We start from the raw sequence: 26,802 nt of genomic DNA, 5'->3' as shown, positions 1-26,802 counted from the left end.
ATGGGATAAACGTTCCTCTGGGAAGTGAGCATTTTAGGGGCAGAGTTAAAGGCCATTCTGCATCTTGACGGGACAGTTGGGACCTGAGCACAGGCCCACAGACCCAAGGTCCCCTGGCCTCCAGAATGCAGTGGCATTTCACTGTGGAGTTTATTATCACTAGCACGATTGTCTGTTATTCTAGATGTGACAGAGAGGAAAATGAAAAGAGGAGCAGCTTTGGAACAAATGGATTTTACAGCTCATTTTAGTGTTTGCAAATAAGTAAATGAGTAAGAAATTGTAAAGAGCAAAAACTTTCCTCACCTAGATGAAATCCAACTACCATTAAAGTTTGGGCCTTTTTGCTAGCTAAGGAAGCAGAGGTGGGTGGGAGGTCCCTGGGATGGAGGTGAGCTCCCAGGCCAGGCACTGGAGCAGAGGTATTCGGGACAGTCTGTATGCCCCTGGGCTGGTGGGACAGGTTGCAAATAAGTTATAGGGAAGTGTGACAGGTGCTGGAGGAGACACCTGTGTGTCATGGGCAGCGTCGGGGCAGGTACCTCTGGCCCACCTCTGATGGCAGCTGCAGTGGCAGTCCAGGTGCTCCAGGGTTCAGCTGACACCGGGCAGGCGTGCAGAGCATAATGGAAACACACACGGCATCTCACACAGTCATGGGTCTGCAGAGTACACACTTTCTCTCACTCATCCCACCACCCATCAGATATCCGCTAGAAACCAGGATTTAAGGGGACAGCCTGTCTTTGCATGTCTGAGGGGCTGTGCTCAGTCGGGCTGAAGAGTATACAGAACTGGGACAGGCTGTGGGGGATCACTGTGGTTACAGTGGGGCTGCTGAGGGCATGAGACTTGGGAGAGGCCAGAAGATGCCCCACTCTTTCCCTGTAGCACTGCGGATAGTGCCCCAGGCCAGGCCAGACACTCCTTCCCCATCCTACCTCACTCCACCTTGGCACACGGGAGATGGCCTGGTGTCTTCAAGTGGAGCCATGGGACCAGGCTGTGGAGCAGGAAGGGTCCCTGGCAACTGTCCAGCCCCACACTCTCATTTACAGATGGCCAAATGGAGGCCCAGAGGAGGAAAAGGAATTTCCCCCTCCAACCCCTCCCAGGCCATCCTCCTCTCCACAGCAGCCGGACTGGGCTCCCTGCCTCCTCCACTGGGCAGAGGAAGTGATTTTTCTAAGATTATGTGACTTCTTCTTGCAAGAACAGCTCTCCATTGCCCTTGGGACGAAGCCCAGCTCTTTAGCACCACAAACAGCACTCTTCATGATTGTCTATTCCCCATCCTCTCCTCTTGCTTAACTTGAGATGCCCTTGGGGTCCACTCGCCATTCCCTTGGAGCATTCTCTACCTCCACACCTTCATAGGTGCTGTTTCCTCTGCCGGGAATGCCCTTACCGCTCTATTCCAGTTAACCCAGCTGACTCCCACCTGCCCTTCTAATGTTCAGCTTAGCCCCCACCTCCTTTGTCTTATCTGGGGTGGGTGGCTCTTCATGCCTCGTTCTGCTGGGGGCTAGCCTGTATCACATCAAGGTTATTGGCTTTTCTGTTGTGGAAGGCAGGGCTGGTCATGTTCACTAACCAGTCCCCAGCACCCATCAGAGTGCTTCATGCTTGTGCTCAGCAAATCACCACTGAAGGAATGGGTGCTTTGGCAGCAGCCCTGTCTCCTGAGATCCAAGGGTCTCTTCACATATGATCAGTCCAGGTGTGTGTGCACGAGTGTGTGTATGTGTGTGTGTGTGTGTGTGTTGGATTAGGGAGTTATTTCCAAGGGATCCTTGATTCCATTTGGACCCTTACATTGCCTATGGACTGAAAAAATAATATGCCTCACAACTTACAGTATATGCTTTATTAGATTCCTCTGTGATGAAAAAACAGAAATAATCCATTTAAAGCCTGCTTGAACTCTCTTGTGATTATGTGTGTTTTTTCTTTATTTGGACCTTAGGGTCATGCAATTTAATTGATCATAGTCTTTGATTCATGACCCTTTGTCATCATTAGCCTATACATGGCCCAATTTTATTTTAGTTTAGTCTTTTCTTTTATGGAAGTTTGTATGTAGTAGCACATATAATGATCTATTGCCCAGTCCAAAACCAGATCATTACCAATCACTTACAAATTTATCTATATACTCCTTCCTCAGAGGGAACATTCTTTTGAATGTTGCATTTATCATTCCTTTGCTCTTAGTTTTTTCAGTTTTATCACATGTACATACGTCTAAACAATAGGTTGTTTGGTTTTACTTGTTTCTGAGCTTTAGGTTAGTCAATATGCATTTTCTCAATTGGTGGACGCCTAAAAGGAGATACCTATCATGTGGGGACCGGAGAAACTATTCCTGAAGTTCAAGGGCACCCTAACAGCCAGTACCGCCCACTGCAGGGGCATGGTTAATGAGGGATGATGCATCCCCACGGCGGCTGCTAGGCAGCACCACCAGCAATGTGGTGGATGAATAATTAATGACACAGGGAAATGTTCACTCTGAGTTACAAGAAGAAAAAGCAGGTTACAGAACTGTAGACACAGGATCATCCTGGTTTTGTGGAAAAAGAAAAAAGAAAAAACACGAGACTCTATGGTGTGATAAACTTCTGGCAGATAGAAACATTAAAAAATCCCTGGGTTGTGGGATAATGAGCATTAATAGTCTTCTTCGGTTTTTAAAAATATCTTTTTCCAAATTAAATATATACATATATTACATATTCCATTTATAAATTGGATGAATGATATTACAAGTCAAGCAGGGGAGGCCTTGTGATTGTGTTGTTTAAACTAACCAGTCTGTGGTCTTTTACAGCAGCCCAAGCAAATTAATGGGCTTCCCTGGTGATTCAGACACTAAAGAATCTGCCTGCAGTGCAGGAGACCGGGATTTGATCCCTGGATGGGGAAGATCCCCTGCAGAAGGAAATGGCAACCCACTCCAGTATTCTTGTCTGGAGAATTCCATGGACAGAGGAGCCTGGCGGGCTATAGTCTGTGGGGTCGCAAAATATCGAACACGACTGAGTGCCTAACGAGCAAATTAATACAACGGGTCAGGTGACTTGTTCAGGGTCACGCGGCTGTTAGGTGAAGGAGCTGGGATCCAGATCTGGGATCGGGTCTGACTGACCCCAGCACCTGAGCTCTTGACCACCCCATTGTAAGGAGGGCAGACGACAGGGTTTTCTTCTTTGATGCGCGACTCGAGCTGCGTTTGGTGCCGGGTCCCAGTTCTGGCCAGCACTCTTGTCTATCCTTGTGCTCTGGCAGTAGCTCCAGACCCCGGGGACACCGCAGCCCTCCTCCTTCCTTGCTGCATCTGTGGATGCAGCCCTGAGAAGGCTGGGACATTGGGCGGAGCTTTGGGGACATCTTTCCAGAGCCTGTGAAGACCCAGGGCTCTTCTGAGCTCTGCAGTGGCTGCCCCTGACTGAATCAGCTGCCAGGAAACTCTAAGGGGTCAGAACTCAGGGACCCAGCTGCTACTTCACAGGTTCTTACCGGGAGGTGACACCTGTAGCCACGGCAACGGGGAATGTATTTTACACCTTCTGCTGGAGTTTGAAGCAGAGAGGTGCCCCCTTCTTGGGCACCTGAATGCCGGCCCAGCCACTTCCTTAGGCACAGGAGGACTCCCGGCCAAGCCCTTCTTCATCAGTGACCTGTGCCCCCAGTGGGGAAGGGGGCTGCCCAAGGACAGACCCAAGGCCCAGGCCTGGAAGCCAGTCTCCATCTACCACCCGCTGAGCCTGGCTTGGCCCGCTTCTCCCCGAGGCCCAGAGGCTCGCCCTCACCTCCCCGGGTCTGCTGCAGGTGGTGGCCGGGGGCTGGCATACCTGAGAGGTTGGCGAGGGTCTTGACGGAGTGGCAGTACTGCTCCAGCAGTGCCCACACGGGCTGGTCTCTGGTAGCCTGGCTGGACCCCACCTAGAGGACAAGAGGGATGAAGGTCAGGCTCTGGCTAGACAGTGACAGCATATGTCTACCCCTCGCTGCTCCCTGCCCCGCCCTGTCCTGTCCCTTATTCCTCTATATCGTACAGAGTTAAAAAGAGGAGGGAAAGTTCAAGGCCCCACAGAGCAGACCAGCAGCCTGGCCAGGCCTGGAACCCTGGAAAGGCTTTAGAGGTGGTCTAGTGCAGCTTGGTGCCCCAGGGAAGAACATGCTCTGCCCATCCCTCAGCCCTTAAAGGTTTCCTCCCCAGGATGGGCTATGTCCTGTGCTCTTCGGTTGGCAAAGCTGGAGTGGGGGTGTCCACCAGCCCTTCAATCCCCCAGCAAACACTGTACAACCCCGACTGTGTGTCAGGCCCTGGCTGGGGGACACAGTGGGAGTCTTCAAAGTAGTCCCAGGTCAGGTAGGGATGCCCTAGACTTGGAGGCTCAGAAGAGATGGGAGAAGAGTGGATAGTTTGACTTTGTTTCCCTGTCACACAGGTAAACAGGCAATTACAAAGGTTAATATGTGGAAGAGACTCCTAACTTGAACTTGGGAAGAGAGGGGAGGCTTCCTGGAAGAAGTGGCATGTTGGGGGCAGCCAGATGGACGAGTAGGGGAAAAGGAAGGGACCACGGTGCCAATGTAGAGACTTGCCTGGGAACAAATATGGTTGTTGTAACAATGGCAATCCCATCCAAAAGACAGAAACCACCCAGGATCACATCTCCTGAAAAAGTCATGAGGGAATGCTAGATATGGAGGGATAAAGTAGATGTGGTTATCTCTGTCCTCGAGGGGGACCATCTTCTGGTGGGAAAGATGGATAGATAACCAACTTGTTACAGTGTCTATAATTTGCTTAGAAGGAATGGGGTAGCATTACAGAGGAAGTCACACTGATGTGGGCTTTGAAGGTTGAGTAGGAGTTTGCCCAGTTGATAAGGGTAGTGCTGGGATAGAGGTGGTGTCATAAGGGTAAGGGTAGTGTCATAGATAGACAACAACACATGTGCAAAAACCAGAGAGGTTGGGAAATGCATGGTGTGAGACTGAACAAAAGCAATGCCCTCTACAGTTCTAACCATCGTTTCCCATTCTTTCCAAGACCACCACTGTTCTTATCCTATGACCAGTGTGTGTGTGTGCACTTGTGTGTGTGTATATGAGATGACTTTTGCACCACCCCAACACTGATATTTCTGATTCTAGGAAGACTGCCCCTGTAGTGGGCAGCCCCTCCCCTCTCTCCTGCCTATCAGATGCTCCCTCCCTGGCAGCTGGGTCAATGTTTGCCCTACAATATTCCCAGGACCAGAGCCTGACAGCCCTCAAACATCACGTTCCTCACATCAGGCTTAGTCCATTTCCTGTGCTGGGGCTGGAGGCCACACGCTCACCCTCACCACGCCAGCCTGGAACCCCTAATTAATTACCCCGCTTGGTCAGATGGGAGAGCGAGGGTGGCACGGCCAGCACCTACAAGCACTCATTGCCCCTGGGTTCTGTCAACTGTCTCCACAGGGCTAAGGGCAGAAGGAACTGCTGGGGAGCAGAAGTCCTGTGTGTGAGGTTAGTGTGCATAAGGGGTATGTGTGCGGGGCATGTATATGTCTGTGTAGGGTGTGTGCTTGTGTATGTGAATAATATGCATACAGCGTGTGTGTGCTATAAGGAGCTTCCTGAGCCATCGGCCAGGAGCTCTGGCCATTTGGCTTGCAGGACAGACACTGGGAGCCATGGTCCTGTTGTTCACATATCCCAGGGATGCCAGGAGCTACCCAATGTCAGCTTCTTGGGCATCAGGAAGGCTCAGCTGCCCAGAGAGCCACCTGCCAGGAGTGAGGTGGGCTGGGGAGGGACACTCTGGGTCCCAAGATCCTCCAAGAATAATTCTGGTGTCCCACCCTCAGCTGGTCTGGGGAAAGTGCGGGTCTTGGCCTGACCCATTACCCCTTTCCAACCCCCTTCTCTTTGTTTGAGAAGCAGCTGGTAACAGTTTATTTGGGGGATGGAGTGAGTTCTGAGGAAGCCGCCAGCCTCTGGAGGTCATTGGAGAAGCAATGCTCAATGCAGAGGCACTCAGCGTTAATGGTGGACTCTGACCGACCAAATTTTGCATCTTAGATGCAAGCTCCTTCTCTCAAAGCCCCCAAAGGCCACACTATGGCCTAGTCACTCAGGCATCTCGTGTTCAGCGTTAGGTGGGAGTCTGAACACATGGTGCTAAGCTCACGGACAGGGACGCAGGACATCCTCCAGTGGGACTCAGGCTTTGTGGGGTGTCCTTGTCTCAGGCGCTGTGACCTGAGGCCACAGCTGAGTCTTCTTGTTGAGTGAAGCAGGGGGCACAGCCGCTGCGCTCAGCATCGGTGTGTGCTGTTCAAGCGTGGGCAAAATGGCGAGCAGATCAGAAAGGGTTTGGAATAACTCCCAGATCTGGACTCCCTCTCCTTCTTCACTGGTCCAATAAGCTGGCAACGACATTCATTCTCTTCAAGGGGCCAGTTGGGTGGATCTGACTCAGCTCAAACCTGCGGCACACCCTGGAGGTGCCTATTTTGGACATAGCCGCTGCTGCGGGTGGTGGTGAGCGGTAGGTGGGCAGGGAGGAGGATGAAGAGACTGGTGCCCTCAGAAAGCACACGGTGGGCCAGGGAGAGCAGAGACACAGCCACAAGTAAATACCCCCAAGGGCTGGGTGATGACCTCTCAGAGGCGGCAGACTGCAAACACGCCCACATTCAGGGCTCTCGGGTTGCTGCTCCTCGGCACTGTGGCCTTGACCAAGTTATTTAACTTCCTTGAGTCCTGGCCTCCTCCTTTGAAATGAGGATAATACAGGCCCCTGGGATTTTGTGTGCATTAAACAAATTACTGAATGTCAAGAGCTGGCAGATGGAAGACACATGTTCCATGGTAGCCCTCGTCATGGACTCTAGAGGAGGGGTCTAGTTAGAGAGTTCAGAGATAGAGGGTTCAAACCTCATTAGAGGGAGTCCCATGGCCTGGATCAAGCCCTTCTCCTCTAGAAAAACCTCCTGGAAACCCTGTGTTCCACCTTCCAAACCCTCCAGCCAGTGCAGCTCCCCCTCAGCTCTCTGCAGACCCCCTTCCACAGACAGTGGCCCCTGAAAGTACATCTGCAGCTCCCTCACCGGGCTCACTGCTCAGCAGTGCTCAATGGATGCTGGGTGAAGAAACTCGGCATGGAAATCGAGTCCAAGGGAGGAGGAAGGGTAAGAGGAGCAGAACGAAATGCTAGGGGCAGGAGTTGGGCAAGCAAAGGCTGAGAGGCAGGGAAGCAGAGGGCCTGCTCAGGAAGCAGCGAGCTTCTGGTCTAGGGATGTTATTAAGAGGGCAGGACTTCCCTGGTGGTCTGGCGGTTAAGAATCCGCCTGCCAATGCAGGGGACACAGGTTCGATCCCTGGCCCAGGAAGAGTCCACATACTACGGGGCATTTAAGCCCACAAGCCACAACTACTGAAGCCTGCCTGCCCTCGAACCCATGCTCTGCAACAAGAGCAGCCACCGTGATGAGAAGCCGGCACAGAGCAACAAGAGCCTAGCCTGTGCTCACTGCAGCTAGAGAAAACCAACCCCAGCAATGAAGACCAACGCAGCCAAAAATAAATAAAATTTTAAAAAGAGAGCAGAGGGTTGGAAAGAGGCTTCTTTGATGTGTAGTCAGCATTTCCTATGTGCTAGATGAAGCTCTGAATGCTTCAGCAAAGCCCATTTAATCCTCACAATTGCCACTGAGGTCTCTGTAATGACCCCATTTTACAGGTCAGGCAACTGAGGCCCAGAGTGGTGAAGTCACTGCTCAAGGCCACACAATGAGTGAATAAGGGGCAGAGGCAGGATTGGACAGACGGTCTAGTAGGTTAAGATACACATGGAAGAGCTGGGTAAGAAGGTGAAGGCCTGTGGTCCACGGATGCTGGGAGGACCCTGGCTCCAAACAAGGTGAGTAAGAAGCTGCTCTCACCACTGGAGTGGAGGGCTTCAGGCAGACAGCTGGTCATGGCAGGAGAGGAGGCAGACCCAGTCAGTAGGGCGGGGTGTGCTCAAGAGACACAAGAAGTCTGGCTTCTGGAACTGACTCTGAGCCACCTGAAGACCTCTTTATCTCTTATGTGGGGGACACCTTGGGCTTCTACTGATCAGCTCTTGGCTGTTATATCAGCAGAGAGTTGTCCTGATGCCTCAGTCCTGCCCCACGAAGCTACAGGCTGCCGGACCTCAGGGCCCGTGTCTGTTTGACTCACATCCAGGTCACAGTTCCCAGTCCAGAGCCTGGCACACAGCAGGTGCTCAATAAATGTCTGTGTGGATGAGACCATGGCCCCCTCCACCAGGTAGAGTGGCACTCTGACCCCCAGTTCTGGGAGCTCAGGCTCTGGGGCTTCCCTGCTTGCCAGGCAGCCTTCTTTCTGAATTCTCCCTTTGAGAATGGCTGGGGTCCTAGTTCCAGCCTCGCTGAGTCTGGAGTCGGAAGTTCTCACCTTAGACGAGGGCAAAGGAGTCGCCCTGGCAGGGGGAAGAGGCAGTGGGTTGAAGCCAAGATGCCAGCTGTTCTTTCTCCACCCTTGGGCCCTGTCCAGGCAGAACCTGTGCCCCAGGGGCCAGGCGGGCTTGAAAGGTGCCACCTCCCTGGAGCCAGGGGGTCTGGCCCAGCCTAGTGCTCCCTCCTGGCTTGGTGACAAGGCTTCCTCTAAAATTAGCCACTGGTCTAAGCCTGGGAGATTTGGGACCACAGGTCCTGTAGCCAGGCTGCCAGTAACTGGAGGGGAACTGGGTGAGCTCCCACCCTGCCTCCCCCCTCTCTGTCCAAGGTCAGAGAGGACTCCTCTGGGAGGGGGAGGAGTCCTCCCCAGGGTTCTCTTTCATTCACCAGTTTCATTGAGCCTGAGCTAGGAATAGAGGCAGAAGAAACTCAGGCCCTGTCCCTGGGAAGGAGGAGGAGATGAGGTCACTGGGGGACAGGGGAGGGAGGAAGGAGGAGAGAGGGAAGAAAGGGGAGAGGACAAGAGGAACAATAGAGGGAGACAGAGGGGCAGAAGTGAGGGCAGAAAGGTGGGGGAGAGGAGGCTGAGTATGGGCCCTGAGCAGACACAGTGGAGGCCATACTGGAGCTGAGGCTGGCCGAGGCAGAGGCTGAGGGACTGGCAGTCAGACGAAGGAAGTAGGTGATTATTTTCTGGAGTGTCTGGGCAGACTTTCTGGCAGGTGCTCTGTTATAAAAAATCAGCTGCCCAGACCTCTGAGTGGAGACCCCAGGAGTCCACAGCAGCCTTCCAGCCAGATCTCCCTTCCCCGCATGTTCCAGCAGGTCCCTCTGCCCAAGATGTCCCACTCTCCCATCCAGCCCACCAGCTTGCCTGGACAAACTTCCAGGCCCCTCCTTGCCAAGTGTTCTCCCTCGTCTCTGAAAGCCCAATGTCCCTCTTCTGTCCTGTGTCACGCCCTGAGTTCTGCGCACGGATGTCTGAGGGGCCAGCAGGGAGGGATACAGAGGGTGGGGGAGGAGGGAAGGCAGGAACTGCAGGGAGCGTCTCATAACAGGTCACGAGGCCTCAAATGATCTCTTAATGATCCACTCATCTAATGTCAGGCTGCCCTAGAGTCACCTTTTTCTGATTGTTTTGGTATCTGAATATCTTACATTTTCATTAGCAGAACTGAATCTGCAGTCAGTCTATCTCCTTTGAATCCTGGCCCTACTACCAGTAGACGATTGACCACGTGAACGGTGTCAGCTTTCTCACCTGTCAAATGGGGGTACATGATGGTCTTATGCCCCAGGGTGATTGTGAAGCTTAAAACCAGTAATGTGTCTCAGGGCTCAGAACAGTAGCAAGCATGTGGTAAGCCCAATGCAGATGCTAAAGAGAATAAACAAAATAAGCTTATGGAATAATATACCCCTCCCTCTGGAAGATTTAAAATGACATCTTAAAAAAACAGAATTTTGGATACAATGACCTGAGACAAACTGACTGAGGAGTCCTAAAAATGCTTAAAATTAGATAAAGTAGAAAATGACAGTTAAGAGAATACAGAATAGTCCTGTAATACATAAAGTGCTGCAAATCTGAGACTGACTAGGAATATGAAATTAAATGGGCAGTGCCCTCAGACAAATTGGTTTTTTAAAAACATACTAAAACATCAACAAAATGGCAAAAATGGAGAGACTAAATTAGTTGATTAGGTTAGAAAACACTCAGAGAGTACTTGAATTTGGGAGAAGAGTTATTAAATGAATTAACTTCTGGTAAATGGCCCCTGAGTTCCCCCACCCCCACCCTGTAGACCCTGGGTATGGGGGGCAGGCGGGGGTGTCCTGGCCCCTGGCCTTGGTCCTGGGGAGGGCTGTGCAGGTTAGGGAGGGTCCAGGCTTCTGGACTCTGGGTTTTCCCTCTTTCCCTCTTCTTGGTACAGATGACCCCACAGGAAGCAAGAAAAGTTGTTTTGAGGTTCTGAGGGAGCGTCTTGTTGCCCAGATGTCTGAGGATCTGAACCCAGATAAGACTCTTGGGGTTTTCACAGAGGGCGATGTTGTTGCTGTTTAGTCGCTAAATCGTGTCTGACTTTTTGCGACCCCATCGATGGTAGCCTGCCAGGATCTTCTATTTATGGGATTCTCCAGGGAGGAATACTGGAGTGGGTTGTCATTTCCTTCTTCAGGGATTCTTCCTGACCCAGGGATCGAACCTGTGTCTCCCTCATTGGCAGTGTGCCACAGGGGGCGAGGCAGTTTTAATCAAGGATTTTGGAGTCCAGCACCATCTTCCTTAGCCTTACTTGACCTCCATTTCCGTCTGTAAATAAATGTCCCCACCTTCCCAGTGTTTTAGTAAAGGGCTTGGCATGGTGTCTGGTGCCCAAGAAGGCTGCATGATTTCAGCACTGCTTTCAAAGTAGCTTCTCAAGGGCTCAGAGGGCAGCCAGTAGCACCAGAGTCAAGGCTTGGCTCCTCCAGGCCCTTGCAGTGGGGGCTGGCCCAGGGTATCCTCACTACTCAACTGCCTGCTGGAACTTTCACAATTGTAATGGTGAGATCAGGCTCCTCCCCAGGTCAGTGAGCCCTGAGTTCCCCAGGGATAGAAATCAGGTCCCACCACGACCACCATGCTCCCTGGAGCCTCACACCATCTCTTCTCAGGGTTGGGACCCTGGAGCCTTCCCTCTAGCTTGCTCTTTTCTCAGTGCCTATCTAGGACCACCCCATCTCCACCCCCGCCTTCCTGCCCACCTCCCGCCAGATCTCCCCCCAATTATGGCAGAGGCTCTTATATCTGCACACATTTGTTCTTAGCTCCCATGTGTGTGCTTAGCCGCTCTGTCATAGCAGACTCTTTGAGACCCTTTGGACTGTTGCCCAGCAGGCTCCTCTGTCCATGGGATTCTCCAGGCAAGAGTGCTGGAGTGGGTTGCCCTTTCCTCCTCCAGGGGATCTCCCTGACCAGGGAATGAACCTGCATCTCTGGTGTCTCCTGCATCGCAGGCGATTCTGTACTCGCTGAGCCATCAGTTCCCGTGACCAGTTAGTAAATACACAATTAATTCTTCACCATTGTTTTCTTCCTGCTCATGTCTGCTCTAGGCTAGCAACTTCTTAGGGTAAAGGCTGATGTTTTCACCCTTGTGTCTTTACCACACATGATCCTCCTTAAATACTGGTTGAATAAAGTATTACCAAATCAATGAGAGGGCTGGAGGCCAGGTCCCTCCTGGGTTCCCTTACTTCCCTACCACCTGCTCCAGGTCACTTACTCTATTTTCATAGACAACAGAAATCTCAGAATAGTTGGAAAAGGATCCAGAAATAAATAGCATTACCACAAAGACCCAGAGCAAGGAAGACTGCTCTTTGGGGCTAGAGAGACCACAGGCTCTTTAGCAGTTATGCAATGATAACTTTGGGTGGATAACTAGTCTCTAGTCTTGGGCCATCCAGGGGGCTAGGGGCAGGGCCTGGGTGGACTCTAAGGGGAGAGCAGACTCTTGCCTCCGAAGTTCCTGGTCCTAACGTCCCTGGGACCCAGGGTAACCTCCCACAGACTCCTCTACCTGCATTGGAGTCTGGGACAGCAATCAGCAAACCTCTCCATCTAACCAGCTTAGGCAGTTGGCATCACGGCTCCCAGACGGGCAGGGACAAAGGGCAACCCTGGTCCTAACACCAGCTCCCTTGGAAGGCACCCACCCAGGGAACAAGTGCTAGGGGGCAAAAGAGTTCAGAGCCCAAGACATCAGGAGTGGGGACGAGCGGTTGTGGGTGGTAGTGAATCTACTCCACAGCCTCCACCCCTCCCTGCAATGTCGTTAAAAGGACCTGGCAGGTCCAGGGACTGTCTGCCCAGTGGGATACTGACCACACCTTGCACGGTGCCCTGTCCTCTCTTCCACCTAACCAGATCCCTCGGAAGTGCAGGGCCCCTCATGTCTTCATCTCAAGTACCTGGTACAAAACCCCAGCTGTATTTACTGAGTGCTAACTCTGTGCCAGGCACGGTCACAGCCATTCCTCATGAAAACCTTGTTCATTAAGCACCAAAACCATCCTCATTTTACCCAGGAGGAAGCTGAGGGGAAACGTGAGTAGCCTGCCCAAGGTGACACACCAATCAGCAAAGCAGGGATTTGATCAGGTCTGTCGGCAAAACCACTTTGCCACAGACAGTGGATGCTCAAGGAGTCCTCTGTGACATATGGGGGTGGGACCAGGCCTCCTGACCTCCATCCTGGCTCTGACCCTTGGCCTGCATGGCCTCGAACCCTTTTGATGTCGTGGCTCTTCATGAAAAGTGTGGCCCTCCCTCTCTGAACCTCAGTTTCCCCATCTGTAAAATGGGGAAAGAGTTAGAGATCACTTCCCCCCACATCCATTTCTGGGTATCACTCCCAACCTCACCCCCACTTCTGCAGCTCTTTCTGCGCAGCTCCTCCCCATCTCAACACCCCCAGTTCCCACCTGCAGACCCTGACTCCAACCAGTGCGCACACCCACAGCTTTGGGCTTGGGGGGATACTCACAGCTTTGAGAAGTGCTTGGCAAGGTTGGTTCCCCCAGGTGCCCCCTCGGCTCCATTGCTCATTTGGTACTGAGGGTTGCCTGGTTTCAGGCCCTGAGCCGAGGGTGGGGACCGGCCTGCCTGCAGGAGACAGGGGACAGCTCTATGGGGATCCCTTGTGGGGAAGGACCAGAACTGGGATGGGGTGAGGAAGGGACTTGAGGCTCCTGCAAGGGAGGGGGAGTGCGATCCATGGAGGAGGGGACAAAGAGGACAGAGACTAGGAATTCCTGGACCTGAGGAAAGGGCATGTCCTAGACACTAGGGCGTCTCCCTGCACGTTCTGCTCATCCACAAGGGCTGCTAAGTCCCATCCTAGCTGGTGTTAAGAGTTTCATCTCCTTCCCCTTCCCCCTCATTTAGGCAGGACATCTCCATCCCATCACCGGATGCAGGGATCCCCAACTCCATCACAGCCACCAAGCCCTAAGACCTCTTCCATCCATCTCCTAACAGGGCTGAGTGAAACTAAGCCCAGTAACTAAGCAGTGAGTCCCCCACCCCCCACCTCCACCGCCTCGCAGGCAGGAGAGCACGGAGCTCCAGCTCCCAGCGCCCCCACCCTGAGAACAGCCCCCCACCACCACACCCAACACTTACTTTAAGCAGTGGCGGAAGGAGGCAGAGCAGACAGAGGACACGGTGCGGGACGTGGAGGAGGCGTGGGGGCCCCGCGGGACCCCCCATGCCCTCTGCGGCCGCGGACAGGAGCGCACCTCCCAGCACGGCGGTCCCGCCCCGCCCGCCGCCGCCCGGGCCTCCCACCCTCCTCCGCTACCGGCCAGAGCCGAGTGGGCCCCTCCCTCCCCAACGAGCCGGGGCGGCCAAGGTATGGCCCGGGGCACTGGGGGGTATCTCCCGCCTCCCCCGCCCACAGGGACACCGCCCCACGGCCCGCCCCCTCCAGGTTATTTATAGCGGTGCTGGGCAGTGGCTTCTGCCTAGGCAGCCAGAGCCCAGACTCTGCCCCCAGAGAAGGGGTTAATGCCTTTCACCAGCCGGCCACCTTTGCCAGGGCTGGAGCTCCCTGCTCTGGGGAGAGAGGAACTGAGAAAGGGAGGAGGGGGTCTTGGCGGTGGTTGTGGCCAGAGCACTGAATAGGCTGGGTAGATCACATCCCCACCAGGTTTTCCAGCCCTGCCGGCATCTTCTAATTGTCCCTGGGAGCTTTTACCAGGCACCATGCCTACTGGAGACTTCCCTGTTGGCTCAGACTGTAGAGGGTCTGCCTGCAATAGAGGAGACCCAAGCTCAACCCTTGGGTTGGGAAGATTCCCCTGGAGAAGGGAAAGGCAACCCACCCCAGTATGCTTGCCTGGAGAATTCCATGGACACTGGAGACTCCTGGGCTACAGTCCATGGGGTCACAAAGAGTCTGACATGACGAGAGACTAACACTATGCCTATTGGGACAATTGAAATTCCTATGTGGAGGCCAAATTGAATAATAGCTCTGTATCAATGTTCAACTTGCTGATTTTGATGACTGCACTGTGGAGTCTTGTTCTTATTGAGTAATATTTAGGGCTACAGGGGCACCATATCTCAAACTTATTTTCAGATGCTTCAGAAATACACATACACATGCACACATATACACTCTGATAAAGAGAACAATATACCAAATGAGGCAAAATGTGTATGCACAATGAGGCAAAATGTGTATGCACACACATACACTCTGATAAAGAGAACAATATACCAAATGAGGCAAAATGTAAATAATTGGGAAATGTGGGCAACTACATGTGTATTCTTTGGATCATTCTTCCAAGTATTCTGTAAATTCGAAATAAAAAGCTAAAAACTGTATTAAAAGAACAGAACAAGGACAATAAATGCAGTGATGCCAGGCCCCGCCCAGAGTTTCTGCTTTCATAGGTTGGGATGGGGCCCAGGCATTGACACGTTTCAGTAGGTTTCACAGGGATCCTGATACCATGCAGGGCTGAGTGATGCTGCCCTCAGATGGGGACAGGTCCAGACTGGGGCTGGAGGTGAGGCCGGTTCTCTGGGAGCCCTTGCAGCAGCCTCTGGAACTGTCCACACAGGTGGGCCTGGTGTGCAGAGTGGAAAAGCTTAAGCAGCAGTTCCAATGTTGTTAGGATCTGAGGGGAAAGCATTTGAGGAATGTGATTAGTGAGGCACTGAGCTTTCCTGGGAGGGTGCAGCCCAAGTTCATGAAACTTAGACCCTTTATGTTCACTCTGGCCTCTGCCTGGGACACTTTTCTGTCCCTCAGGTCCTCCCCTCCTCTACCCTCTTCCTCCAGGTAGCCCTTCCTGACTGTGCCTTCAGCTTCCACATCGCCCTCCCCTAAAATCTTAGGGCCTAAATCTGAGCTTGTGGCTCCTCCTTGATGTGCATTGTTTGTTGAAGGCCCTTCAATGAGGTTGGTCTCCAACCAGTTTGGCCAGGAGGCTGGAGGCACTTCTTTTTATTTCTTCCTGTTGTCCGAGTCTAGCTCCCGTAGTGCACAGGCATCTTTATGGGGAAAGCAAAGGAAGGGTCGACCAGATATCCCCATTCACTTGACGCTGACAGGGAGGAAACCTCTGAGATAGGATGTGGCTTTACCAGACCCAGTCCGACAGGCTTGGTCAGAGAGGGCTCCTGGCAGGAGATTACCACTCAGCAGGACGTTGACTGAAGGGTGGGGAGACTCAGAAAGAGAGTTGATGGGTCATCGTGAGGATCACCAGTCCTTTCCCGCACGTGTTACCAGAGCACCTCCATGGCCAGCCTCACAGTGGGTGCTGTGAGCAGAGAGCAGAGGCTCTGACCTCAAGGTCAGCCTCATTGCCTGTGCAGAGAGCGCCAGCAGAGGGAGCAGATGTGGAGCCAATGAGGGGGTGTAAGTAACTGTGAAGGGAGCTGAGAGATGGTACAAGGTGCGTGGCAGCTCAGGGAGTGATGGGGGGACTCCAGGGAAAATGTGCTACAGGAGACCTTTGAGTGATTTAAAGTGATGGAGAAGGGAGAGATCTTTCCCGAGGGAGGTTAGGGAGAGCGGGAGCTAGGAGATGGGCAAGCACAGCTGGCTGGCCTGGGTGTCTGGCTGGGGTGGGGACAGCGGAGGGCCAGGTGGCGGAAGACAGGCTGCAAGGAAGCTAGATCTGCTCTAGTTCTAGGAGGGTCTACAGAGCAGGCAGGGTGCTGGGTCCTGATTCCTCTCTGGCCAGGCATTCTGTGTGTGCTTCAAAATCAGTGCCCTTCCGCAGCCTGGAATGCTCATAGGAGGGCATCTCTTGGACACCTAGAGCCACATTTTGCAACAATGTAGGAACTGATCTCCGGGAACCCAGAGGTTTACATCTTCCAACCCCCAAGGGCTTGCTTTTGCCATTGACTGGCTGGTGCTCCTTTACCTGGAGGTGAACCAACTCCAGATGTAATTAACACTTGGGGCTCCCACGCATCTCATTGCTGCTGGTCTCCTTTCCCCTCTCTGTCATGCTTTCCCCCCTCTCTTACCGGTCTCTTCTGGGAGCACCTCCCTCATGAGTGCTATATGGGAATTCTCATCTCATCGCTGGGGATCTACAGGAGCCTAGAAGGTTAGGAAAGTCTGGACTTGGCCCTCCTAAATGGAATGGGTTAAAAACATATAGCAACAACAATACAAGACATATAAACATTTTCGAGCCCCTGAATTGTCCCCTGGACAGCTCTTCTCTGTTCTCACAGATTGTTCATGGCAGAAGAGACCCCGCCTGAAGCTATTGATCTGGGCAAGGCTAATACAAAGTGTCATTTATAAGCTTTCTGTTCCTAAGGGAAAACTGGGGCAGAAGACACTTTTATTTATGAAAATGTCTTTATGGCCCTTTTTAGATTATGAAAGATGAACTGAGGGTGGTCTAGAAGGGAGGTAAAATAAAGCAAGTGGAAATTCTGAAATTTAGCTCAGTTTGACATCTGAGACAGTGAAATGAGTAGAAGGGCCGGAATCTGAGCTGAGGGTTGTCCCAGGGTCTCAGAGAGAAAAGGGGGACAAGGACCACAGAGCAAGCCAGGTCTGAGGAGGGGAGGGCTGGAAGCCTCCCAGCGGTGTGAATGGTCAGTGAACATTAGCGATGGGGCTGTAATTACCCTCCTCCTCCACTACACTTGCCTTTAGAAATAGTGCATCCTACGAGACAGCAGGTGCCAGTGATGCTTGGAGAACGAGGCCAGATGCTGGGCCTGTGTATGGACAGGGCTGGAGAGGGGTCAGCAGAGGTAGGAAGTGGGAGGGCACTGGACATTGTTTTCTCTGGAATGGTGTTGTCCTTCTGAGCAATGCTCCATTCTCTGTCCCAGTGTTTCTCAATGTATTTTTTCATTATCACTCCTCCACCCAAAAGGCGGCTATTTTAGATTTCTTTTTTCCTATTTTCCTTCCCTGCTATGAAATTTTAATGCCACAGACATATTCTGTGTCTGTTTATGTACTATAGTTCTTTGGTGGGCCATCAACCCTTATAATATCTTGCCTTCCAAGAACCACTTTTTGCTTCCTTAGGAGCATGATTTTTCTCCTCCACCTTCCCCCAGAGTGCATGTTCTGATTCAGCCATGTAGATTGCATTGGCCCAATGCAATCCATCGGATGGACAGACAAGAGGGCCTCACCCCACTGAGCATAGCTGGTTGGTGCAAGATTGGGCAGCTGATGTGAACTGACTCAATCAGAGGTCTTCCCTTGGGTTTTTGAACTTTGCATCTGAGAAGAAGACTATTCCTCTCTTGGAGAAACTGACAGATGCAAAGTGCGGCAACTGCCAGGATATTGACAGTTGTCTGGGGAAAGCCAAGCTGAAGAAAAGGGGAACAGAGAAAAGAGGATGGGAGAAGGTCCTGGTAACCTTTGAGTCTCTGGTTCCAGTCCATCCAGAAACCCACTATGCTTCTGCCGCCAGGAAGGAAATCTCAGTAAATCTTCCCTGACACCCTGAGCTAGTCTGAAGTGTGTTTCTGTGTTGACAATCCAAGGAATTCTGATCAACACAGAAGGATCAAGAACTGAACAGAGACTTCCCTGGTGGTCCAGTGGTTAAGACTCTAAGCTCTCAGTGTGGGTGGGGTGGGGTGTGGCGGGGCTGGGTTCGATCCCTGGTCAGAGAACTGGATCTCACATGCTGCAACTTAGAGTTTGTATGCCGCAACTAAGGCCTCATCCACACAGCTAGATAAATGAATAAAAAGAATTGAACAGTAGAGTTGAGAACAAAAGGTGACCAGGAAAATGGAAGGTACCCCATCCCCATGTCTGGGAACCAGAACTGTCATGGAGAGCCTGAGTTTCTGTAAGTCTAATGGCCAGGCACAGTCAGGTCATGATGTTGGCTGTGAAAGGAAAGGGTGGTTTTGGAGGACACTTGGGTTGCACGTGTCTCTGAGCAGGGGCAGGACAAGGCTGGATCTGCTTCTAGAATGCTTGCTTGAGCAGCAGGGTGGTTGGTCTTGGGTCAGAAAAACAAGTCTGAAGTTAAGGAGAAAGCAGTTGGCTGGGGCAGTGGCCCAGGCAAGAGATAAGAGGACATCTCAGTCCTGAGTCTGTCGGGAAGGCAGAGTCTGCACCATGAAGGGGACGTTGGCCAGGCTCCCTGTCCTGCCTTCTGGGGCCACTGCCCTGACATCATCTCTCATCTTGCCCCCCAGCCATTTATGATGTTATTTCCTTACTTTAGCTGTGCTCACACCCATTTAGCCTCAGACTGCAGAGTATGCTTTTGCGATGCAATTTCAGAACACAGTGTTATAGCGTTGCTGAAAGAACAGGCATTGATTTTGCTCACTATTTGCTTTTATTTTTTCTGTGGGTTCTGTGGGCTATTACTTTGGTCTCTCTCTTGGTCTTTTTTTGCCTCCCAAATCCTAGTTCAGGGAAGTCAGATCCAAGTCTGAGTTATGATCAGCTTTGTTGTCACTCGTCTCTAAAGGAAAACAAGTCATCATGTTTGATTAATGGGGATTAAGTCAGCTCTGGCAGAGTTCTTACCGACTCACCAAAGAGCCTTGAACTTCGTGCCTGGAGAACAGCTGTGGGACTTGTACTTTCCAGAATAGCCTGGACTCCTGGGCTGAGTGGCACTTGGGGTCTGGCTCCTGGTTGTCGTGTCTGTGGTTTCACAGCTGCCCCTGTGACCTGTGCAGGCTCCTCCCAGGGGCGGGCACAGTGGGTTGGACAGGGCAGAAACCCATGGAAGGGATCCTGAAGGCGGTGCAGGCCAGGCCAGTCTGCTGCTATCCCCTGGGAAAGGGTCTGGTCTCTGGTGTCCGCCCTGCTCCAGGGTCTGCTGTGGCCCCTATGGCTTAATTCTCTCTACCTTTCTCCTCAGTGGCTATATCTGTAAAATGAAATAGTAACGCCTATTCTCAGTAGGATTGGAGGAGAACAACCACTTCCTGGAAATGTAAGGGAAGATCTTTGTGGCCACTCTGCTTCTTCAGTTCAAAATCAACAAATATTGAGGACCTACTATGTGCAAGGTCCTATGCAAGGTATGAATGTGGGTGCCTAGAATGGCCTAGGTTCCTAACAAGTGTTTGTCAAGCTAGCAGATGACTGGGGATGACCACAGGAGTCTTGGAGCAAGAGGCTTGGAGCAGTCAGGGACAGAGGGATTTGAGAAGGCCCTGGCACAATGGGCAGACTCTGAATGTTTCCCGTCAAGTCTGCCTTTCCTGGACTCCTGTAAGAGCACTGGGCAGGAAGGAGGAGGACTGTCCTTAGTATGAATTCAACAGTTCTGGAGCACCTATTAAGTGCAGGATGCAGGGAGGTAAGATATAGTGGTTGTCCCAGAGTGGTGGGGGGACAGACTAGTGAACAGGCAAGGGCTGTGAGGGTCGGTGAGTGTGGGTCACTAATACCATCTAGCTCCCAGGTTGGCAGAGGATGAGCAGAGCTCAACTGGGTGAGGGTGGAAGTGTGGAGGCCAGAGCAGGGGCAGTCAAGGAGGACAGAGGGCCTCTCAGAGAGAGTAAGAAAGCGAGAGTCTGGGGGAGGGGGTGGGGGGGATGGCCGGGAGGTCGTGGGGGTGGAGTTAGTCACGGGTGGGGACGGGGAGGTGGTGAGACCACTGAAGTGAGGCTGAGCAGTGGGCAGAGCCCCGAACAGGGGGCATGTGGGCGGGATAAAGCAGGTAGTGGAGGAACTAGCTGTGGGGGTCACAGGGTCACATGGGCACTGCAGAGAGAACAGAGTGGGCAGGGGCTCCGCTGGGACATGCCCCAGAGGCAGGAGACAAGTCAGGAAGCTCTAAGGATTGGAAGTGGCGGTGGCCCGCGTCCTGGTCCTGACGCTGCTCCCCAGAGACCATCAGAGCTGGAAGGACCGTAACAGTCACTCAGTTCCCACCCCACTTTACAGATGAGAAGCCAAGACCCAGTGAGGGCAGTGCGGGAAGGCTGCCCCTCCGAAGGCTGCTCCTAGGCTGCACCTCCGGCTGGTCCCCTCCCCCTCTTCTCCTGGGCCAGATTGCCTCTGCTTCAGGGTAACGTGTGGGTACCCCAGACAGCAAGAGCCCAAGACATAGCTCAATAAAAGGTGAGTGTTCTGTGAGGCTGGTGGGGCCTGGATTCAGCCCTTTGCTGGCAAAAGATCAGGCCCAGTGACTGGGCAGCTTGGCAGCATCTGGTTGAACTTGACCCCAAGGCTGCACTGGGAGGAGGGCCCAGTCCTGCTGCATAACTTATCAGCTGTCAGCCCTTGACAAAAAGCTTCACCCCCTGGGCCTCAGTCTTCTCATCTGTCAAATGGGGATAAGGATGTCTGTGATTAGACTGCCTTACATCATCCTCCGGGTCATGGAAGAGGCTGGAGAAGGGCAGATTCCCAGAGGTCTGGTCTCCCTGTCGGGGTCCCTGGTCTCTGCCCGGGCCCTCTCCATGTGGGGTTTGTTTGATGGCCTTTCGGGCAGACACTCTGATAACTTCCTGGCCCGGGGTACAGTTGAGGTAGGGTGGTAGTTCTGCCTTGCTTCGTCGTCCAGCGCCAGCCTGTCAGTGCTGTGGGGTAAAGTTCACTTCCTTCCATTCTGATCTCTTTTCCACAGTCCTCAGCCCTTGCTGGAACATGACTTGACAATGACAAATTACGGGACGAGAAGGTTATGACAGCTGAAGACTTACACCTCCTAATTCACCCCCTTTAATCTTCCCAAGATATACAAAAAATCGACTGTACTGAAGGCTAGAGCTAGGCCAGAAACAAGGAACATTTAGTCAAAGCTCTAAGGAAGTCCTGAACCAGGACGCTGGGCCACCCTGAGCCCTGCCTTCCAGTCAATATGCCTGCATCCCATCCGTGGGTGGGGGAGGGGGGGCAGGGGACTGCTTTCCCCTTGGCCTTGCCCATCCATAGCTCTTTCCATGTGACAACAGCTGTCCTTGGAGGTTTAGCTCAAGTTGGTGTAAGCACGTTATCCCACATCCCAGGGGAGGTTCAGTGACCTCTCCGGGTGGTCATGGATTCCAGGATGCTCATGTTCTCATGGTCACCTCTGGTCAGAGTCCCAGCTTCTGCTGGCCTCTTGTCTTGCCCTTGTCTCTCTGTTTGGCTTGCATAGACCCACACATGTATTTCCCCTGGGCCCCTGACCACGGACCCGGGTACGGCTACTCCTGCTATGTGGAAGCTCGACCATGAGACCCTTCTTCCTCTTGCTGAGCCAAGACCCTCCTGCTCCCGCTGGCTGTGCCTAGATCCGCTGCCTTGAAACTCACCCCTGCCAGGCCCCGGCCCCACTCACCCCTGCCTGGGGACAGAGGATGTGCGGAACCCAGTGCATTGTCTGCTGGGAAATGGGGAGGGAGAGTAGTCCTCGGTTAGAGGCCCCAAAGGAGATGCTGCGAAGAAGAACTAAAGAGCCGCTTGATGAAAGTGAAAGAGGAGAGTGAAAAAGTTGGCTTAAAACTCAGCATTCACAAACCTAAGATCATGGCATCTGGTCCCATCACTTCATGGCAAATAGATGGGGAAACAGTGGAAACAGTGACAGACTTTACTTTTGGGGGCTCCAAAATCACTGCAGGTGGTGATTGCAGCCATGAAATTAAAAGATGCTTGCTCCTTGGAAGAAAAGTTGTGACCAACCTAGACAGCGTATTAAAAGGCAGAGACATTACTTTGCCAACAAAGGTCCATCTAGTCAAAGCTATGGTTTTTCCTGTAGTCATGTATGGATGTGAGAGTTGGACTATAAAGAAAGCTCAGCACCAAAGAATCGATACTTTTGAACTGTGGTGTTGGAGAAGACTCTTGAGCATCCCTTGGACAGCAAGGAGATCCAACCAGTCCATCCTAAAGGAAATCAGTCCTGAATATTCATTGGAAGGACTGATGCTGAAGCACCAATACTTTGGCCACCTGATGTGAAGAGCTGACTCATTGCAAAAGACCCTGATTCTGGGAAAGAATGAAGGTGGGAGGAGAAAGGGATGACAGAGGATGAGATGGTTGGAAGGCATCACCGACTCAATGGATATGAGTGAGTAAACTCCGGGAGCTGGTGATGGACAGGGAGGCCTGGTGTGCTGCAGTCCATGGGGTCTCAAGAGTCGGACACGACTGAGCAACTGAACTGACTGACTGACTGGGTGTGTGTAGTGGACAGTGCCCTTCATGGATGGGTGTGCCCACAGGCCACCAGAGAGGCGAGACTGAGACTAGCATGGTGCGTTCAGGGTACTCCTTCCCTCCAGTCTCTGGTCTGCCCTGACCTACCCTCCTGGGTCTCAGAGCTACTCTGCTACCTGACTTTGCCTGTGTTTATCAGGGCTTTCTAGAGAAACAGAACCACTAGGATATGTACCCACAAAAAGAGGTTCATTTTGAAAAATTGGCTCACACAGACATGAAAGCTAGAAAGTCTGAAATCCACAGATTAACTGGCAGGTTGGAGATTCAGGGGAGAGTTTGTATTGCAGTCTTGAGTCTGAAATATGCCAGGCAAGGCAGATAGACTGGAAACGCAGGCAGGGTTTCCAGGTGGCAGTCTTGAGGCTGAATTCTTTCATCTTTGGGGAAAAGTTCTTTCATCACCCCCACTTGGGGAAATTCTTTCATCTTTGTTGCTGCACTCAGGCTTTCTCTAGTTGTGGTGAGTGGGGGCTACCCTCTAATTGCCACGCGCGGGCTTCTTACTGTGGTGGCTTCTGCTGCGGAGCTCAGGCTCCGGGGGCACAGGCTTCAGTAGTTGTGCATGGGCTCAGCAGTTGCAGCTCACAAGCTCCAGGGCATGGACTTAAATAGTTGCAGCACACAGGCTTAGTTGCTCTGCAGCATGTGGGATCTTCCTGGACCAGGGTTTGAACTGATGTCTCCTGCTTTGTAAGGTGGATTCTTAACCACCAGACCACCAGGGAAGCCCAGTCCTTTTTAATATTAAGAAAAATTTATTTTAAAATGTAGGAATTTGTTATGCTTCTTCTAGGGAATGAGAAAGGGTTTCTCTTGACCTCTCAGGTTGGGTGGGTTCGTGAGGGCATTTAAGCAAGGCTGCTGTGGAGGAGACCCCAGGGCTTCTGACCCCTAGGCTTGAGTTTTTCCTCATCACACTGAACAGGCTCATGGTTTCCGATTCTAGTTGGAAACTTGGGGGCCAAGGGCTGCAAGGAGGGTGAGACCCCTGGGTTAATTCAGGGCCTGGACCTGGGGTGCCTGGTTCCCCTCTGTTGTTATTGTTATTCAGTTGCTCAGTCGTTTCTGACTCTTTGCGACCCCATGGGCTGCAGCACACCAGACTTCCCTGTCCTTCCCCCTACCCCACATACAAACCCCCAGGGAGTGGTGGGTGAGGGAATACTGGGAGAGCTGCTTTGGGGTCAGACGAGGACAAAGTGTACACATAAACTCCAACCAGGCTTTGCAGAGTCCTGGTGGGAGTCAGAGAAGAGACCAGGCCCTTAGGACTGCTGGAGGCCATGCTCTATAGATAGCTTGCAGATGAGCTGTGGCTAGCATTTCACCCCAGACTGTCTTCTCAGCAACCTCTACCCCGTGGTCACTTGGTATGAGTTAGTCCTGCCCCAGTCCTTTCTGTGGACCCAGCCCTCTGTCACCCTTTCTCTGGGAAGATGGGAAGAGGTGAACCAGGCTGATCCAGGGGGATGAGAGGATAAGCAGAGGAAAAATTCAGGCCCCATTTTCTGGGGCTTTCAGTCTGCCTCAGTCAAGCAACAGCCCAGAATGGGGTATTGGAGGCTGCGACTATGTTGAGGAGGGGTGGAGGCCATGGGTGCTAGAATAGTCAGAGAAGGAGAGGAGATGAGAACCCAAGGATGGATACACTTAGTCGGTGGAGAGAAGAAGGGAAAGAAAGTCATTCCTATGGCCTCGAGTTCAGGGAAGGTCATCACACTTTTCTCATAAGGAAGTATTTTCATGAGGAAGTGAAATCCCACATTTAAATTCTTGACTTCTGCATTTCCAAGTAGTGGACTTTCTGAGTTATCAGAAATTAAAATAATAACAACTGAGGCATACATAGACGAGTTCCCTGCTAGGCATGACTCTAATCCCTTCACATAGACAGTATGGACTTACATAATTCTCACAAAACCTTACTGTTGTCTCTGTTTTAAGGATGGAGAAACTGAAGCACAGACAGATTAAGCAGTGGGCCCAGGGTCACAGGGCCAATAGGTAATGGTCTGAGGAGTCGAACCCAAGCAGTGAGGGTCAGGAAGCCATGATCTTAGCCACCATGCTAAGGTGTCTTTCTGCAGGTAGGGCCACCTAAGGTCTGTAGGTTTTTAGAAATGTCACTCTTGTTTTCTATGATGTGAGAACCTCAACTCTCCCCAGACCCAGCTCTCCTGCATTTCAGAGCCCACCTGGGCATCAACAACCTGGCCCCTTGGCTGGTCTGACCAGGAGGCTGCTTATAAAGGGAGAATTGGAATTTTACTCAAAAGCCTTTTCTTCCCTTAAGGACAGTGCTCTCAAACTGAGCACTGGAGCCATTGATTCAGTGATAATAGGAGGTGTTTGTTCGGAGAACTGCATCTCCTGGCATAATCTGCTAATGTTCTCTTTGGTGTGAATATAGAATGTTGACAAAGGAAATTCATATTTGTCCTGCATTTCCCTTGGCTGCTCAGGAAGAAGGAGAGATTGATTTTTGAATGTAACATAAATACCATCAGAGGTTGCCCCAAAGTTTCGTTCTGTGCAAGGTCTTATGTGTGCCTCAAAGGGGCTCAGTAGACACTGATTAAAGCCGACTGTCCACTGTATTCTAGCTGTGTGACCGTGGACGTGTTGCTTCAGTTCTATGGGTCACAATTCTCTTTGTATGGTAGAGCTCAGAATAGTGCCTATTGTAGTCCCTGCCTCCTGGGATGGCTCTGAGGATGACATGGATTGATCAAAGCAGAAGGCACTTCAGTGCCTGGACTGTGGTTTACTCTCAGCGAGTCTAGCTGCTATGACAGGTTTACATGGGAAAGTGAACGCAAAATGTGGTCGGGATGGAGGAAACCACCCAGGTGATCCAGACCGGAAGTGACATTGGTCTTTTACAAAGACTCATGTTATGATGAAAGTTGATATACAAAATAGAGAGGCTAACCTGGTGGTTCAGATGGTAAAGAATCTGCCTGCAATGCTTGATCCCTGGGTCAGAAAGATCCCTTGGAGAAGCGAATGTCTACCCACTTCAGTATTCTTGCCTGGAGAATCCCATGGACAGAAGAGCCTGGTGGACTACAGTCCATGGAGTCGAAAAGAGTCAGACATGACTGAGCGACTAACACTTTCAACACTTCAGAGAACATCTACTTTGATTCCCTTCCTCGTAGATGTGGGACCTGAGGCTCAATGGGGGGTGGGGTGTGCTCAGCCCCCTCAGTGAGGCTCTGTTAGAGACAGGACTTGTGTCCCTCTGGATGGGGGGCTGCACTGCTTCTCCAGATTCACTTCTCTGTCCATGACTCTGAATTGATCAGAGGTTTGAAGGTCAAAGAATCAGCAGATTGCCTGTGGGAAAGGGCAAACACAAGTTAGCATGTTTGGCACTATAGTGGTGCCAGGATTCACCTAGGGAGGGACAGAGGCCATTGGTTTAATAAGACCTATTACCCGTGTGACTAGTTAACCAGAGACTTCTTTCCAAGAGGGCCTCACCATGATTTCTGTCCTGTCCATTAAGGTCTGAACCTACAGGGCCATGTGCATCTTCTAGATCGTTGCAACCACAGTGGTGACATTGCAGGGTCCGGAGATGCCTTTCTGTGCAGTTCATGGGGGCGGGGGAGAAGGTGACACCAAGAGAAATATTATTTGCCTCTTAGCTAGTTGGTGATAGATCGAAGACCAGAACCCAGAACTGCTAACTTCCCAACTAGGAATCTGACTGCAAGAAAATAGTGCTTCTTAGCAAGCCCCCTCTAAGTGATAGTCCCAGTAATGATGCTTTAAAAAATAGTGCAGAAAATCTCCTAGTTCTGGCCCTTATGAAAGACAATCTGTAGACAGAGGAAAGAGGATATGATGCTCATCCAGGTTTGAGAGCTGAAGACACAGTGAGGAGAGAGGTGACTCTCCAGGGGAAGGTAGCATTAGATTGTTGGTCATCTTTGTCCGACTGGGACTGGCCCTTAGAGTTACAGGGTGTCTCTTAGGGCTTCTCAGAGTGGGGAGGGGGTCCGTGGATGCTGTCAGCTTGTAAACTTTTGACTATCGTCCTGCAGTGAGTACAGAAATTGAGAGTAAGCATATGGAAATTTTTACGGCAATTAACAGAGTAATTTTAGGCTTGCTGAATCTGATAATAA

At 51.8% G+C, this 26,802-nt stretch overlaps 1 protein-coding gene across 1 annotated transcript in view; it reads right to left on the bottom strand.

The window, feature by feature from the left end:
- CRHR2 (corticotropin releasing hormone receptor 2) overlaps positions 1–13,849 on the bottom strand; it is a 45,083-nt gene extending 31,234 nt beyond the window's left edge. Inside the window, exons 1-2 of the mRNA XM_043463271.1 lie at positions 13,639–13,849; positions 3,855–3,945 (exon numbers count right to left, since the gene is read on the bottom strand). Of these exons, the coding sequence (XP_043319206.1) occupies positions 3,855–3,945; positions 13,639–13,725 (178 nt within the window). The 5' untranslated portion in view covers positions 13,726–13,849. The remainder of the gene's footprint in view (positions 1–3,854; positions 3,946–13,638) is intronic.
- Between the last annotated feature and the right edge of the window lie 12,953 nt (positions 13,850–26,802).

This window comes from Cervus canadensis, chromosome 3 (genome assembly GCF_019320065.1).
Source record: "Cervus canadensis isolate Bull #8, Minnesota chromosome 3, ASM1932006v1, whole genome shotgun sequence".
NCBI classification, from domain to species: Eukaryota; Metazoa; Chordata; class Mammalia; order Artiodactyla; family Cervidae; genus Cervus; species Cervus canadensis.
This window is presented reverse-complemented; position numbering and strand designations above follow the sequence as displayed.